Consider the following 17,035-nt stretch of genomic DNA (forward strand, 5'->3'; position numbering starts at 1 on the left):
TCTGAAATGTAGTACTTCCTGCTTTTAACACCATTTTTCTTCCCATTTGTCCCTTTCTCAGTGTTCTGTGATGAAAAAGTTTGTTTTAACATCCATTTTGAAATTATACTCACATGGACTTGTCTGGCAGTGAAGAGGCAAGAGATGGTTGAAGTATCTTATGCTTTTTAGCTATGTCACTACAAATGACTACTTCAGGGACTTCTGGTTGTACTGGACTGTTACTTCTGCTTTTATGTTTGTTTGAAATTGTCAAAGAGATGAACAAGTGACCTCTGAAGAGGGAGAGAAATAAAACATTGGTCGTACAAGTCCCATTTGTTTAGAAAAGTAGTCAAAAAAATCAGCAYATGAATGCTCATCTGTCCAGTTTGTTTTGGCCATGTTGTGTTTCAGCAGGTAGCAACTAAAAAAGGGTTTATGCTTCTTGGTAGTAGGGAGGTGTCATAGAGTCCCCAGACTATGAATTCTATTGCCCACTATCTGCTGTGAAAAGGCAGAGTGTTGCTCTTACCTGAATTATTGTCCCGTTTGTGAAATTCTCAGCAGGTTCTCTCGTGGGGAGGGGGAGGCAAATGTTTTTTTCTGTGGTCCTTTGTTGTGGAACTTCAGATGGCAAAGTGACTATGACTGGAGATGTTGCCACAGAGCAGAAGCTCTGCTTCAGTGATTTACTTCACAATAAAAGCTCTTAATTTCCCAGGTTACAGATTTGAGGCTTTTAAGGATATTAATAACATCAAAGTGTATTTCATTATCAGTCACTTAAACTGTACTTGAGYTCACATCCCTTTTCTTTAATGTAGTAACATTGAAGATGCAGAAATGCAATTTGGAGATGAGCTTGAGAATATTGTATTACAGTTCCCTAATGAGGCTATGGGGRAAAGGGAAACAGAAGAGTATGGAAGGCACTGAAAAAAAACCAGTTCAGGAATTTGCATTAATAATATAAATGCTACTATGTGTTRTAGATGAATATACTCTAAATCTACCCATAAATAGAGGTGCTGTGTAGTAGTAGTGTTGTCTGTTTATGCAGAGGTTTAGAATGCCTAGTTTTATCCTTGCAAATATGAAAAGATCTTTTAGCAGAGGATAGGATTTGTGACAGGTCCATGCTGTTCACACRGATCAGTATTATCTAAGAAACAGTATTACTTCAGCCTAGTACCAGAGAATTGGTTGTTCAGATCTGTTTACTGTGGTCAAAACCGGGTACAAACCTTTTAGAATTGTCTTTGAAAAGGTATATGGTGTTAGTAAGAGACACTGCATAAATCTCTTTCCTACCTCACATTGGTCTAGGTTTTTTTGGTTGTTGTTTCTTTTTTTTTTCCGCCCTTCCCCCAGACTGAAGGCAACATTGTGAAAAGTAATAATATGATGGTGGGAAACAAAATAATCTTACCTACTTTGTTAGTAACTAACAATTGTGAAGGCCTTTTCTTGCAGGCTGTTGTCTGGAATTTAAAATGTCAAGTSTTTCTCTTTCTAAAGGTTTTTTTTTAAATAGCTGTTAAAGATCCCATTGTTTTGACATCAGGAAGAGAATGCAAATAGTTGCTAGAGAGCTACATTTTAGTAAAGCAAAAGGATATCTGTTGGTTCCCTTCCAACTCTCCACATTCTATGATTTACTGCAAAAATGCACTGGTGTTTCTCTACTATATGAAGAAGTGCAAGTTAGAGCATAAATGCAGCGTATAATGATTTTAAACCTCATTTCATCAGAGGCTGTTACATTACAGATGCATCAGAAACCTCTCTCTTCCTCACACTGTCCACTCTCCTTGTGGCCTTGCAGCTCTTGTGGCTGTGGTCACAWCTGTGTGTCCTGTCTAGCAATCTGCATACATAAAATGACTGAAAATCTGAACTTGGTTTCCAGCAAGGTGGACAAAACAGTGGATGTACCAGTGCCAGACCTGTTTTCATCAGGAGCTGTGATGTGCAAGCCTGTACACTTTATAAGGGAAGCCTGTGTTTATTGTGAAATAGGGGGAATCTTGCTCTGGGCCTTTTGAGTAGCTCTTTTTATGTCACTATATGGATTCTTTTTCAGCGCTGAATTGAGGAAAATTTGTTGTTTGGAAGCATGTTTGCCTAGAGGCATGCAGATAAARAATTCACAGCATTTTTAGAGGAGTAAGGCAAGCAGAAAAGACAAACAAATGCAAAAAACTCATTGAGATTTTTGGAAAAGATTAATTTGTCCTCTATCATCCTGTAGATAGAGGAGCTCTTATAACTCAAGGCAGAGTAACTTATTTCCAACCCCGGACTCCCCAAGAATTCTGTCTATCCTGGCAAACTTCATTGCTGTTCCGTACTTTAATTTAACAATGAGGGAGTAATGCTAAAGTGATTATGTAGTGACTTGAAAACCTGCTGCTGAAAATGTTTGGTTTAGATTTGTGTGGAACTTGAATTGTGCAAAAAAAACCAAAACAGTATGGCCTGAAAGGWGTAGCTGCCTGTTGGATGTAATTCCAAATGGACAGCACATGACTTTGCATTGTCTTGGGTGACAGGATCTGCACAGGCTCTCTTCAGCAGTGACAAGTCTGACTAATGGCATGATTTCTATATGGGAAAAGTATCTCATAGGACACTTAGAGTGAAAAAACTGCATGTGACTTGTTTTTAAAACATGAAAATATACTTTTATAGGTGTAACAAGAAGCCTAACTATAACTTCGACTGACCAGTCAATGTTTGAAAAAGCACAAGGAGAGAAAGTTACATTGCCRTGTACTTTTGAACTCTCGGAAGAAGATGAAGGCCCACTAGATATTGAGTGGGTATTGATACCAGCAGATAATCAAAAGAGGGAACAAATAGTAAGTAGAGACTTCTTTTTGGACAGTGTTAATTGAGTTGTTTGAGTAGGTCAATGTATGAGTTTTGTTACTGACTTTTTAAACTTCCATCTTTTCGGGTTGGGATGCTTGTGATCTTAAATTGCTTTGAAGCACCAGTCATATGAAATCTAGTGGAAGTTTTGAAATAGTAGATAAAGGATGAAATATCAAGACATTTTTYACTATAAACTTATCTTCTAATGAAGAACTCCCCAATTAAATACACTTCAGTTCCACAAAGCAAATTCTGCTTTTGTAGCTGCATTATCTTCCTTATTGAAAATAGATTTATGAGGATTTAATTTTAAGTATATTGACTCCTTAATTTATTAGTGCTATCCTGTCTTTGGAAGCCTTATTAGTAAGGTGATTCATATTAGTAGACAGGTTTTGTAGAATTAAATTAGAGCAATTCTAAACAGTATTCTCTCAGTCAAAAGTCAGTACTGACATTGGTATTGGTCAGGTATTTGGTTGGAATATTCACTGTAATGCTGCATGTAATATTTTGAAGATGGAGACTATGTCATATTTCTGGAATTAAAACCATAGAAAGAAATTTGAGAGTCTAAAGAGATCCAATTGTTTTAAATGTTTGCATTCTAAGTGGATTTCTGAGTCATGTTTCTCTTTTTTTATAGATAATTATGTATGCTGTAGACAGGATTTATAATCATTATTATGCTGCTATGACTGGACGAATGCAGTTTACTAATCTTGATCCCAGATCTGGTGATGGTTCATTGGATATCCTGAATTTAAAGGCAGCAGACACTGGCACTTACCAGTGCAAAGTGAAGAAGGCTCCTGGAGTTCAAAGCAAAAAAATACAATTGACTGTACTTGGTGAGACAATTTCTTTTCTTAAATTTTCAGTGATGTTTTTTTATGTGCTTATTCTATTCTAACCTATTTTCACTATCTGAAATGAAAACCTCAGTTGGACAATGTTGTACTGAATCTGTGATGACTATGTTCATTATAGGGGCCTTGGGAGGAACGGGCATAATTCTGTTCTGGGAAATGAAGGGTAATAATATTTAGAATAATGAGCATTTTTAAAAATTCTGGGCCTGGATTGTATTTCATAGAAAATCTCCATGCATAGAAATGGTTTGAGGCACAAACTTTATCTTTTACAAAATGGACTGACTACTAGAATACAACTAGTAAGCATTTGATATGACTGTTACTAATTCAGTGATGTTTTGTTTATTAGTAAAGCCAGCAAGGACTAAATGCTCCATTGAAGGATCACAGGAGATTGGAAAAGATGTTACCTTGAAATGCCTGTCACAAGAAGGATCCCCACTTTTGTCTTATGACTGGAGGAGAGTATCTGGCACACGGGAACTTCCTGCCATTTCCATGCTGAGTACTGTCAAACTTTATTTATTACTCTGAAATATTAAAAAATTGCAGCAGGTTTTTTGGCTTATCTTGACTTGTGAGAAGCTCAGGGTTAGTGTTGCTGTAGAGTAGTCACGATTAATTGTGACTTCCACCCTCTAACAAAACTGACTTTGAAACAAGCAGGAGTTGATTTTGGTTTTTAATTCATGCTGGGAAATGTTTCAGGCTTTAAGTTGAGATTCTTACCATCAGGCTGCAGTATCATGCTCGTCTGTGCCCAAGTGTTGTGAGTTCTCCTGCATGCTGATGTTTTTGCTTTTGTGCTCAAGTGAACAGTATGGAATTCACTGTGGCTTCAGTTTGATTTAAAACAAGCAAAAAATCTCCAGTGTTTTGTATGTTTCTGAACTCTATTGGAGTATGTAATATCTTAAAACATAGATACTTAAAAATCAGATAACAAAGGAAGAGCCTAATACTATTCTTAATTTTGAACTTGACTCTTGGTAGTGCTATTTGATGTCTCTGATTCCTTGTTTTGACAGTGAATGGTTGGTCATTAATGTCCTTCTCTGTACCACTCAAGACTTTAGGCTACYGTTGTCTTGCCCCTTCTTTCTCCACATCCCAGATTTGCCTCATGGTAACAAAAAGATCAATTGACAATATCAATGATGGACAAGAATAAGTGGGAWATTGTGCAAGAGTGACCAGTGCTTCACTAAAAAAATGTTAGTTTTGGGCTTGTGAATGTAGGTTTGGGGACAGTGAGAGTGTTATCAAGAATCAAGTCTCTACCTAACTTTTTCAGCAGATAGAGCAGGTTATAATGCTGTGGAATACATTTCTAACAGGGCAAGACTTTTACAAACAATAGTATTTTACAGTGTGATAGAAGTTTGTTTTAGTCTGGATGTTTTTAATATAGTGTTATTAAGATTTTTATGTATGTGCTGGATTAATAATCCTGTATTGAATATGAAATTATACTTAAGAAAATGGTAAACCTCTACCTTCTGTTGTTTGTAGATAAAAATACAGGGGAACTTCTTCTGAAAAATGCCTCTCGAGAGCATTCTGGTACATACAGCTGTGTGGCCTCAAACAGAGTTGGCATGGATGAATGTTCTGTCGAGCTGAATGTCACCCCTCGTAAGTGTTTGCTGTGTAATAGTCACATAGTGTTCTGTGTCTTAAAGCTGAGTGGTCTTTTTCTCTAAGCTCCTAAAAGGTTAAAAGCCCCAACACTGTTATGTAACTGGTGGGTGCCACTTCAAGTATTACTGTTTTAAATGCATATGATTGAGCACTCCCTCAGTGGTGTAGTATTGACCTGCATCATGTGAAACATACTGTGCTTAATGTTAAAAGAAAGTTGGTCTTATAACTTTGACATTTAACAACCAGTATTGTTATTTGTCTATTCTAGCCGTAAATACAGCTGGTATAATTGCTGGAGCTATTATAGGAACGCTGCTGGGTCTTTCTGTACTGTGTTTTCTCATCATCTGTTGCTGCAAGAAGCACAGAGAGAAGAAATACGAGAAAGAAGTTCATCATGATATCAGGTAATGACATGTCTCTAGTTTCTGAGCAGTATTATTGGAAGATTAACTTTTAAATGTGTTTCTGCAAATAAGTTACTTAACAGTTGAGCTTTCTGTCTTAATCTGGAAAGCTTATTATAACATACTAATGGTTTGTCAGAGAACTTTTTGTGGTTTGTTTCATKTCAGTAAATATTTTAAAGGCAATCAATATTGAGGAGTTTTTGTTACTTTAGAAGAAGATGTAAGGATTTTTTTGGCTACTGCATCAGAATAGAAAGAAACAAACTGAATATTTGCTTTATAATAATGATGATTGAACTTTCGTTCTGCAACTATTTTTTTTTTTGTTTATTTCAGAGAAGATGTTCCACCTCCAAAAAGTCGCAGTTCAACAGCTCGCAGCTACATCGGCAGCAATCGTTCTTCCCTGGGCTCAATGTCTCCCTCCAACATGGAAGGATATACCAAAACTCCATATAGCCAAGTCCCAAGTGAAGACTTTGAACGTGCTCCTCAAAACCCAACCTTTGCACCTTCAAAGGTAGCTGCACCTAATTTAAGTAGAATGGGAGCTGTTCCTGTGATGATTCCAGCACAAAGCAAAGATGGGTCAATAGTATAAAATATTATTAATTTAAAAGCTGTTTTTTAAAGTGTTCRTTGTAAGTATTAGAGAAAACTACTGTGTTCCATCCCTCATTTAAACATGGGCATGAAATTTTCCTTGAAAAAAACGAACAAGTTAGTTTGACAAGCCACCAATTCTCATATTTAATTTAAAATTTATTAGTCTATGACAGTTGAACTATTTGCTAAAAGCATTGAAGTTCCTAAATAAATATTGGACACTGAAGGTATTTGGACCTCTGGTAGGTTGCTGAGGATGCACTGACACTGTCAGCTGATGTGCAGATCTGAATGTGTAACAGTGAGACACAAGTGAGAAGTAACAAAAGCATTTAATGTGTAGACCATGAAGTTTCTCAGAGTTCCTGAAACTTTATTCTCAGTTGTGGAATAACAGGCGCATTTTAACTTGGCCACTGTCTGGTATAGTTGCAGGGGGCTGAAATCCCAAGGATGACTTTGAATTTTGTTCAAATTGAGTGTTTGTGTGGTTCTTTAACCTGTAATGTTTGTTTGAAGTACTTGAGCTCTTATTTCAGCAGCAGCCAGTTATTTAATTGGTTTGGTTAATTTAATTAATCTGTTCTGAATTTAAAATGGCAGTGAGGGGAAGTGTGACAGGACCTTGCAAACTCTTTGAAACACAAATTTTTCTACAATAACTAGTTCTGGTCATGTCAGATAACTTAATACTTAGGTTAGCTGATGCAAGAGGTCCTATCAGGTTGTTGGTGGTGCTATCTAAGCTCTAAAATCTACAGATCAACTGTTACTGTCACAGTAAGAATGAATTAATGTGTCTTTAYACAGGTCTTTAAGTGAATTGTACCTTGCATTTTCCAATGCCTGTTTAGACACTAAGGCAGTGTTCTTAAGGTTTTTTCCGAAGCAATTTCCTAGAAGCTCCACGGGGTTTTAATGAAAGCTGTTAGGTAACTGGCATGTGATGTCTGTCCTTTTGCTCTAATTACTGTGGAAACAACTTTTTACATATTCCATGAAGCAATAATCAGCCTTTGAGCAGGATGCTAATGTCTGGCTGTATGAGTTTGCAAGGATTTCAAAGCTTATTTCTTCTTGCCTCTTCAACAGCCATAAATATTCTGAACCAAGGTTCAGACTGTGGAGAGCAAGAACTTCATGTAGCTGAGAGGAAATAGTTATCCAGGATTGTTAATATAAATCTCATGTTGCAAGACTAAAAACGCTTTTTCCCACTTTTGCAAACTTAAAGCAATACAGGAGAAACACAGCAATTCCTTGTCTTACTTTCACGTGTGCTTAAGGACTTCTGGTAGCTTCTGATGGCTGATGTTACATACCAGCAAAAGCTCCCTTTAAAACTCAGTGCAATTTGRATCTGTGAGGTTTTTCTTCCTTCCTGTTTTCTACCTTCTTTATCTTGTGCTGGGGAGCAGGTGGGGAGAGTTCCTTCAGCTTTTTCTGGCTAGGGAACTTGAACTGCAAGGTATTTTGGAAAACTGTAGCAGCATTATAGTACGTGCACTGATGTTGATGAAAGAAATATCTGAATAGCCTGTTAAAAGATGTTAGGATTATTTGTGTGTAGCAACAGTGAGAGAAAACAGCAGTCCCCCAAACTTCTAGGTTTAATATCTTCTTTTTTGGTAGCTGCTTATAGATCTGTGAAGAATTCTTTGGCTTACTACTAAATGTTTGTCCTATCTGTAAATAGGTGCACAATTTTTGGCTGGCACTATTAACATAAAGAGATTCCCCTGCCCATGGCAGTGGTTGGTACATAGTCATCTTTAAGCTCCTTACAACCCAAACAATTTCATGATTCTAACATACCCTTCATACTGACTTTAGAAACTTGAATGGCTATTAAGTAATATAGAGTTAGTTTTACACATTTGGGACTTTTTTAGATTGTAAACTGATACTGTTAGAGATCAGATTTTTTATCTTTCATGTGTGCCTTGTCAATAAACTTTGCCTGATTGTAACTTCAGTTTTTATGAAATTTCTGGTGCCTAAACATACTGTATGAACAGGTGCTTAGATGATGGTACAGTTCTTAAAATATGACACTGTGATCTGATTTCTTGATTCTTACATACTATTTATACCTCTTCCTGCCTATTTTTGGATGTGAACTTCAGTGTCTCTCTCTGTATTGTTCTGTATTTCAAAATGTCACTTACTCCTTCAATTGCTAATTATGATTTGTGTGTTTGTGTTMCTGAAAACTCTTCAGTTGTACCAATGAGAGGGATGATTGACTTTTATTTCTGTGGTAAATAATAGGTTTAGGAAATGTGCCAAACATAGCTTCTAAAGAACAATAGTTGAGGAGACATCTTTTTGCATCCAATTATTGTGATAGAAGAGACTTCCAAGATGTTAATCATACACTGATTGTTTAACTTGAAACTAAGGCCTTCCTTAATGAAAGGGGTATAGTTACCATAAAAGCAAGTTGAGTGCAAGACTAAACTGAATCACAGACTAAGAGAGAGCTATAAACCTTACTACATTTGGTTCTAAGCCATGTGTGGACCTATGTGTTTTTTTGGAAGTTTGGTTTTTTTTTGTTTTTTTTTTTATAATTTTTTGTTTGGTTTGGTTTGGTTTTGGTTTGGCCTGAGACCCTGTAACTTACAGTCAGGTAAGCCCTAGGACACTCATACCCAGATACCTGTCTCAGTAAAGCACAGAGAGCAGAGTTTACACATGCTTGATGCTCTGTCAGCTTGTGCAAAATAATAAATGGACAGAAGGACAGCCTGATGTGCCCTCAGAGCCTGGCTGTTAGGCTTAGTAGCCTTGACAGTGTCTGTCTATTTATGTAATTGCATGGAAAAATGAAAGAAATGGAATCTGACACAGTCCTTATCTGAAATACAGAATCTCTGACTTGGGGTAAACTCTGCCTCAAGTTGCTATCATCATGCCTTTTTGGATGGATGCAACACTACTATGAAAACATAATACTGCTATTATAAATTATAACTTATTTCTTTTGTCACTAGATTGTTCACTTACACTGGATTATGATTCTCAAAAGCAGCTACTGTATTTTAACAATAATTTCCAGCTGTGTGGGAGATGAACTGGTTAAACATGTAAGGTATCAGATGTGACAGAGAGCTCTGATGACAGAACAGTTTTAGGAAGTAATGGCAGCTGATATAGCAGTTAGGAGGTGGCGTTTTTAATGTCTCATTTTATTAAAAAAAAGGGGGGGGAAAGGGGAGGGAGGGTGGTACCATTGTGTAAATATTCTAAGTGAGCTCAAGAAACCTCTAGTTAATGTCATGACTGTAAACTTGCCTGTTGAAGACTACTATATATAGAAAGAAATCCCTCAATTTTAGCATGGTGTGAATAAAGTGTTAGACTTGTAATACTGTAGAGGTTATATAACACTTGTCCATACATTACAARAGTTTTCATGAACTTTCTGCAGTGGGTATTTAAAGATACTTGTGTGAAACTTCCTTCCCTAAAAACGAATACTTCTTCCAAAACTGTGTGGTGCACAGAAATGCCTTGTTGGAGGGGTAAAACATGAATTTTGAAACAAATGTACAATGCATACGTCTTTCTCAGCTCTTGATAGTCTCATTCATATTAGATGTATGCTTCCTGTTTAATAGTGCAAGTAAGACTTCTGAATTGCAAGTTTTTCTGTAATGCTGAATATTGTATATTACTGATTTCCATGAGAAGCTTTTAGTTTTGTTCTGAGCAGTGTATATATTCTGGATCACTCTAGGTCTTTGTTCCAGTCTAAAGATACTATGCTATTTGTGTCACTTAAACCTTGYTTTATACACTTGATAGGTGCTTTATGGGGCCCTTTGTTTAATAGCCCCCTAGCACTGAGGCATARCTCAGCTGAAATCGGAGCAATAACAACTTCCTGGGATCCAAAATGTTATGATGTTATGTTACACTCTCATGCACAAAGCATGGACTTTGAATATTGACATGAATTTCAGTATGAGGTTTTATATTCACACTTTTGGGGGAATGGTATTTTAAAATACAGGTATTGTGAGTGAATTTGTAAAAATACAAAATCCAAAATTTTAAAATGCTGTAGTTCCATGACAGACTTGTGTACTTTTTGAAATAAAACTGTTGGAGAAAACAGTAGTCTGTCTTTATTTTAAAGCAGCACTTGTGTATGGCTTCAGCTTTCTCTTTATGTAATTGGAAGTAAACTAATAAATATGTCTGTGTATACCATGCTGGCATGAATAATTTTATTTATTACTTTTTCTCCCCCTTGATTTCCAAGACAAGTAAAACTTCAGATGTTTGAAAATATGCACTTTTATGTGRGATTTCTATTTGTAGATATCAATAGTTATTCTGAAACATAAGACTGGAAAGGACCTTTAAATTTCATCCCTCTTTATTTTAGGTAGAACCAAAGRTTCCTGAAACAGAATAATCTTTGTTTTTGAAATTCAAACAAGTTGACAGCAGTCAAAGTACATTGATAAAATGCTCGGGTTTTATATTGTTAGTGTGTTAATATTCATCTTTTTCAATTTCAATGAAGTTGACTTGGTACTTTGCATCCCTTGACCTTGCAGACCAACCGATTATTGTCCTTGTAATTTTACCTGTGATAATTGTGATTTCTCCAGTGTCATCTCAGGTGTGTATCCAAAATCTGGCATGGGCTCTATTTGCATTAGTGGCATGTATTAAAATCATATCATTGGAGGCATAATTAGCTTGCATTTGCTTATAATGTGTGCATGTTCATGTGTTATAATGCATGCCTATCTTCATATATTAATGTGTTCTGGGCCAGGCCAGATGTTCCAGTTGCTTCTTTGTATATGTAAAAAACCCAACATTTGTGTGCAGGTGAAGTTAAATGAAGTACTAGTGGATAAAATGCTAGGAATTTTTTCTATTTCCAATTAAGGCTCATGCTTAAATACAAAGGAAAACTAATGAAAATGGAAGTTCAGATTCTCCTCTATAAATAGAGTTCTAAGAAACCTTTTTTACACTCTATTTAGCATTCCTGTGAAGACTTGGGAAAGGATGGAAGTGTTGAATTTAGGGTGGCAGTTTTGTCACAGATGGCTCTTGCATGCCTCAGCAGTTCCTCAGGTCTTTTAWTTGGAGGATAGGTGACCGTGAACCAGAAACTGAGTACCTCCAGCTTGTCTGTGGAATTCCAACAAAACAGCTAGAACTTTCCTGGGTGTCCTGASAGAACAGGGCACTCAGCACCTGGTAGTTCTACAGAACTTCTGTAGTCCTTTATATATGTGTTAGACAGTACCTTGGAGAAACTTCCATAAAAGGTCTGCCTGGCTGTTTGTTTCTCTGAACATCTTGGCTGGGTCCTTCAGCTATCTCAAATTTTTTTCCCTGATGGAGCAGCTCGAGTTCTTTCAAAGCTCTGTGGTAATACTTATAGGCAGTTAATTGCCAGGCTGTTTTAGAAAACAGGTAATGACAGCAACTTAGCCTTGTTTCCCATCTGTAAAATTCATAAAGTGGAGTAGTTTGTAAAGAAAACAGCTGGAGCAGAAGCAAGAGTGGGAAGGAATTTTGAAGTTTTTGAAAATAAAGCAATGAATATTGCTTATCTTTCCAAATCTCAGCTTATTCTGAAACTACCTCTCGCTTGTGTATGACTGTAGGTGATCCCTCAGAATGTGAAGACTTGCATCTTAATGTAAAAATAATGTGCGTACTTGAGTTACGATGATTCTGTTGCTTTTCTTAATTTGCTTTAGRCTTTTTGCAAAATGGTGCAGGCACAGCTATCAGGAGAAGAGTATGAACCTTTAATTTTATAAAATAACCACTCTAGCRGAAAAGTGGCCTGGAGGTTTGTATTATCCCTGCTCCTGACTTCCATTCAAAGTCAAGTTTCTGGAAATAGGGAGCCTTTAAAGATCTTTTGATTTTCATATCGTTGGAAATCAAAGTTAGTGTCACCTTTGTAAGTTGGCATTTTGAAGACTTCAGTTTTCAGCTGTTGAAGCACTGGTCAGGTTGCTTTGATGTACAAAGTCGGTAGCATTTAGTGGCAGCAGCTGCTGTTTGGGTCCTCACCTTTAGTGAAGTTTCTTTTGGTCAATGCTCTCTAGAGAAATAGATGAAGGATAATTGCACCATATTATTTGGGAAACAAAGCAGTGCAGTTCATACAGGACAATGCCAGGGTTGATTGATGGATGAAGAGAGGGGAGCAGCTTTGTAAGGAAGTTGAGCATGTTGGTTACACAACTCGATTATGTAACAGTTTTAAAAAGTGGCAATATTAGAAGAGACATTAACATCTGAAAGCACATCATTTTATCTTTGGTAATCTAATTTTTTTCTTAGGGGAAAAACCTCTGGAGGCAGTGTGTCCGCTGGGAAGCGCAGGGAGCTGTGTGATGCCTTGWCAGTTGTCCCACTTGCAGGGCTGGATGCTGTGGCTCTGCTGCAGGCAGGCCAGAAGCCGAGTGCTGTACCTRAAGGGTATTGTACTCTCTTGCCCGGCGTATTCTTCCTAATTGCAAAATGAGGAGAGGGAAGCAGTGAGTCTGATCAGTTTCTGGGGAGTTTTGTACCAGGGATATGGATTCTGGAAACATGCATGAACTTTCCAACTTCTTGAAGCCTTTCCCTACTCTAGTTTCTAGCAACGTCTGGCTTAGGGGTTTTCAGGGTCTGCAAAACTCTTTTTCATTTGCAGTTGCTTGTATAGCCAGCACTTGTTAAATTGCAGAGCCTTGTAGTGTTCCTACAATCCATAATTTCTGCATGTGATGGCTTTGCTTCTATTATTACTAATAGTACTATAAAAGGAACCAGAATAAAGTGTAGATTCTCCTGAATACCTCAGACATGGTGACAGCTCAGCTTTTTGGTCTCTGGGCAYAAACATCTCCAGGGGTGCAGTGGTCTCTTGGGTTAGAATTCACTGTCAAAGGAGTACTAAATCAGATGGTAAAGAGCTACAGAGGTAATTAAATACCATTAATTAATAGCTTCCAATTATATCATGTTCTGTATGAGTAAGAAAGAAACTTGAGCTTTTGTTTCTTGTAGCCAGTTCCTGCTGCACAAGTGAAGTAATGCATCTTTACAGCTTGTGACTTGTCCTACTTTGCAATTTGTAATTGAAACTATTATCCCATGCAGGGATCCGAATCTCCTGATTTTGTGTCACTTGGTAATATTTTACCTGTGAAACAGCAGTGGGGATTAGTCAGATTTCAGGGAAGTTAAAGTGTGCAGCAGAGCGTTTGTTCTTGACATTTAAGGGCTCTGATTGCAGCCCCAGCCACTCACAGATGACTCCTCAGGCAGCTGAGTGGGTGGTGTTTCGAAGAAACTGTTTGCTGGAGTTAAAACACTCATGCTATGCTTTACTTAGCTGTAGGAGATCAAGATAAAATTAATTTAGGATTTCTGTTTCCCAGTACAATAGCTCAGGTGGGAGGAAAGCYGATACCTTAGAGCAGGAATAAAGGCAACTAGTGGGAATAGATAACACTACTGAATTGTTTTGACTGCTAAAGATGCCAATTCTGGGGCACAGCTGGTGGTTTGTGGAACCTGTCAAAAAGCTTATGTTGTGGCTGCTAGCACTGCACTTCTTCTCCAGAYAAATAAAGTGCCCTTCCTTGTCGCTTCCAATCCTGTAACTGTCAAGACCAGAAACAGTTTATCTCGGCTGTAAAATACAGAATACAGCTTGCAATTAGTTTCTTTTCACATATTCTTTCCTCTTTCTTGTTGGTACATGAGAAAAATTCAGACTTACTAAAAGGACACAGCTTGAAATKAACTGTTTGGTCTTGCCCTGGTTTCATCCTTGTACTCTGTAATTCAAGATGAAGTTGCTTAGGCATTGCAATATCTTTTGCTTTGGACTTGAGTTGTGGTTTGGTTGACCTGTTTAGGTAACCTATTTAATTTAAAGACCTTACATCCCTATTTAAGATGGGAAAACTCATTGTGTTTAGAACATAAAACTTCAAAAACAAAAAAAATGCTGTGGATTCCCATACTGTCTCCAGCCCACTTGGAAAAAAATTATGGCTAAATATGAGTGCTTTGTATGGAATTCAAGTAAAAAATGTTGTGTTTGGGAATTACAAGTGTCCCGCACAGCTGATGCTTTGGCAGCCTCTGTCCCCATCTCTCTGTGCCTAAGTGTGACAGACCCTAYGGTGCTCTGCAGTGACTTGCTAAGAATGTTTTCCAACAGAARGCTGAGGAACCTTTTAAGGTGCCAGATGGTTATTTTCTTATTGTTTGCTCAGGAAAATAATTTCAGTGAGAAATCTGCATCAGTTAAACTTTTTTTTTAATAAGTTCTAATGAAAAGCTCTAGAAATGTGTAGCTGAGGTACTAATAYAGTTTTTATAAGTTTTAACAGTTGTGATGAGAAACACTGTATAGCATCTGTAAACAAATTGTTGCCAGAACTGAAGTACATACTTCTACATCCCTTTTATTTACCAAAAAAATAAATGTAACTGTTGCTTGATTGACTAGTATGGACCAGAGCTGAGAGCTTCCCATTAAAATGTCACTATTTTTCAGACGGAAGTTAAGGTCACCAACAATGTTTCTTTATTTGCAACTCATTTAGGGGAAAAAAAATCCTCCGCCTGATCATAAATGTCTGTTGGTTTTCATTTAGTAGCAAGACRATGAAAATTGTGATTCTTGTGCAGATAACCTACAGCTCTGATCTTGCTAGACTTGCATACTTGAAAGGCATCAAAGTTCTAAACATCAATCATATGTTTTTAAAATTAAGGTTATGTTGTTACTTGAAATATTTTAGGTGTATTATTTTAAGTATGGTCTATGCACATCTGAACTGGGTGCCCAGGCAGGAATCTCAACCAACCCACTAAAACCCTTTATTCCTACATGAAAGGGCTGGAAGAAGGGTTAGAGCCTTTATGCTCAACAGTCCCTTTTGTTGCCTGTTAGAAATTAGCATAATTTCCCTGCCCCTGGTGTTACCTGAGCAAGCTGGGATTTCAACTGACAGTGAAAATTGGGTCGTTACGTTATACATGTGAATTTAATTCTGACAACATCTCATGTCTGTGCCAACCATATGATATGAGCTCGTTAATTTGCTGCTGGCTTGAGGGTTTGTATATGGGGGAAAAGTTGCTGAACATACAAGGAGGCTGAGAACATCCTTAATGGCTGACACGGCTAGCAGGAGCCTACTCACCAGCAATAAAAACAACAACAAAAGAATCCCAAGGCAGGGGACTCCAATTATCGAAGCGGAGAATAAGCATTGATGTCCTGACTCTGTCATGACTTAGCTGCATGGTGGGTTTAAAAAATTTTTTTATATTCTATTGACATTTACATTTCCTCCTCATTCATCATCTCTCATAGCTGTTAGAATGGAGTGTTCTGTTGACTCCTTGTGACTTTTGGAACCAGAGTTTCCCATTGCACTTTTGCTTTTAAAGCTATCCTTGGTGAATCTTTTCATCTGGTGAAGATTCCCATCTTCACCAGATGCCCATCTAGTATGTTTTYCCATTTCTTTCATAATCTTAGAAATTTTGAAATAGATGTATTTAAGATAGATGTAGAGACCATCTGTGTTTGTCTCCGTCCCCTGCTGCTTCCAGTTTTTTTAATTCTGTCATGACATCAGTCGCTCTTCCAGTACTTCTGGTGTTCCTTGAGTATTTCAGGTTTTARGAAAAATCATAGTAGAGCAGATCCCAACAGGGAGCTTCTTGAGGGTGAGAGATCCCCCAAAACGCATTGCCAAAGCAAGGGGAAGTGTCCTTATCACTCCATGAGGTCACTTGGCACTCCCTCACCACTCTTTGCCTGCTGCTCACTACAGGTGTCTTGGAAGGTGTTCTTAGAGTAAGGYAATGGAAATGTGGACTCCAGACGGATTATTTTCCTTCACCATTTTTGACATTGGCGGTATCTAACCCTGAGTGTGACAGGCTGAGGTACAACCAGAGAGAYTGAAAGCTCCTTCTTGTCATCATTGGCCCTGTCAGTAACAAAGTGTCTGTTTTTGGTGGTTTATACACTTCCCCTCTGCCTACAGCTTCCCATTTGCATTGGAATTTTTCTCTTTCTATCACATGCTGCCTTTTTATTCCTGACTGTGATACGGATTTCCCAATGGAGCAGGACGGAGTTTTGGGCAGGTTTTTACTTCTTTCTGAGTGTGGTATGTGTTGCTTTTGATCACGCCTTTGTGGAGGGTCGTCTTTCCACTGTCACTTTCTATCATATTTTTTGTTCCTAACCAGTTTCACTTGCTTGCCTCTGCTTTAGGCATTAGGCACTTTAAATTACATTTCATACAGTGTATTTCAGACTGATCCCTGGTTTTCCAGCTTAAACTTAATGGGGTTATGATTGCAAGTACCTGGGCAGACAGTAGTTTCTTATTAACTGATAGTTTTCCTTGCACGATCCAAAGGACTTACCACATCTYGTTTATAAGTTACAACACTGGGGGGTGGATGTTTTAATTTTTCTTTAAATTATTCTCTATTTATTCTTCATCACAGCTGCATGAACAGCCTCTAGCTGCATGCTAAGGTTCACTTGCCAGACCACATTTTTCTTTATTTGATTTTTTTTTATTGCTAAAGATTCATTTGTATGAGAAGGAAAGGAAAAGA

General features: G+C 37.5%; 1 protein-coding gene across 3 annotated transcripts in view; it reads left to right on the forward strand.

Moving 5' to 3' along the window:
* The window catches only part of CXADR (CXADR Ig-like cell adhesion molecule), a 33,489-nt gene that overhangs the window by 14,113 nt on the left and 2,341 nt on the right, over window positions 1–17,035 (forward strand). The window contains exons 2-8 of one of the 3 annotated variants that reach the window (XM_057368611.1): window positions 2,674–2,843; window positions 3,506–3,710; window positions 4,084–4,239; window positions 5,247–5,369; window positions 5,647–5,785; window positions 6,125–6,308; window positions 10,966–11,030. In XM_057368611.1, coding sequence (XP_057224594.1) covers window positions 2,674–2,843; window positions 3,506–3,710; window positions 4,084–4,239; window positions 5,247–5,369; window positions 5,647–5,785; window positions 6,125–6,308; window positions 10,966–10,989 — 1,001 coding nt within the window. In that variant the 3' untranslated portion in view covers window positions 10,990–11,030. Of the gene's footprint in view, window positions 1–2,673; window positions 2,844–3,505; window positions 3,711–4,083; window positions 4,240–5,246; window positions 5,370–5,646; window positions 5,786–6,124; window positions 10,613–10,965; window positions 11,031–17,035 lie in introns of those variants that run through there. The other 2 variants (XM_057368610.1, XM_057368608.1) reach the window with 2 other exon arrangements.

The sequence above is a fragment of the Malurus melanocephalus genome, unplaced genomic scaffold (genome assembly GCF_030028575.1).
Source record: "Malurus melanocephalus ecotype Western Australia unplaced genomic scaffold, MMel_1.1 scaffold_95, whole genome shotgun sequence".
Taxonomy (NCBI): Eukaryota; Metazoa; Chordata; class Aves; order Passeriformes; family Maluridae; genus Malurus; species Malurus melanocephalus.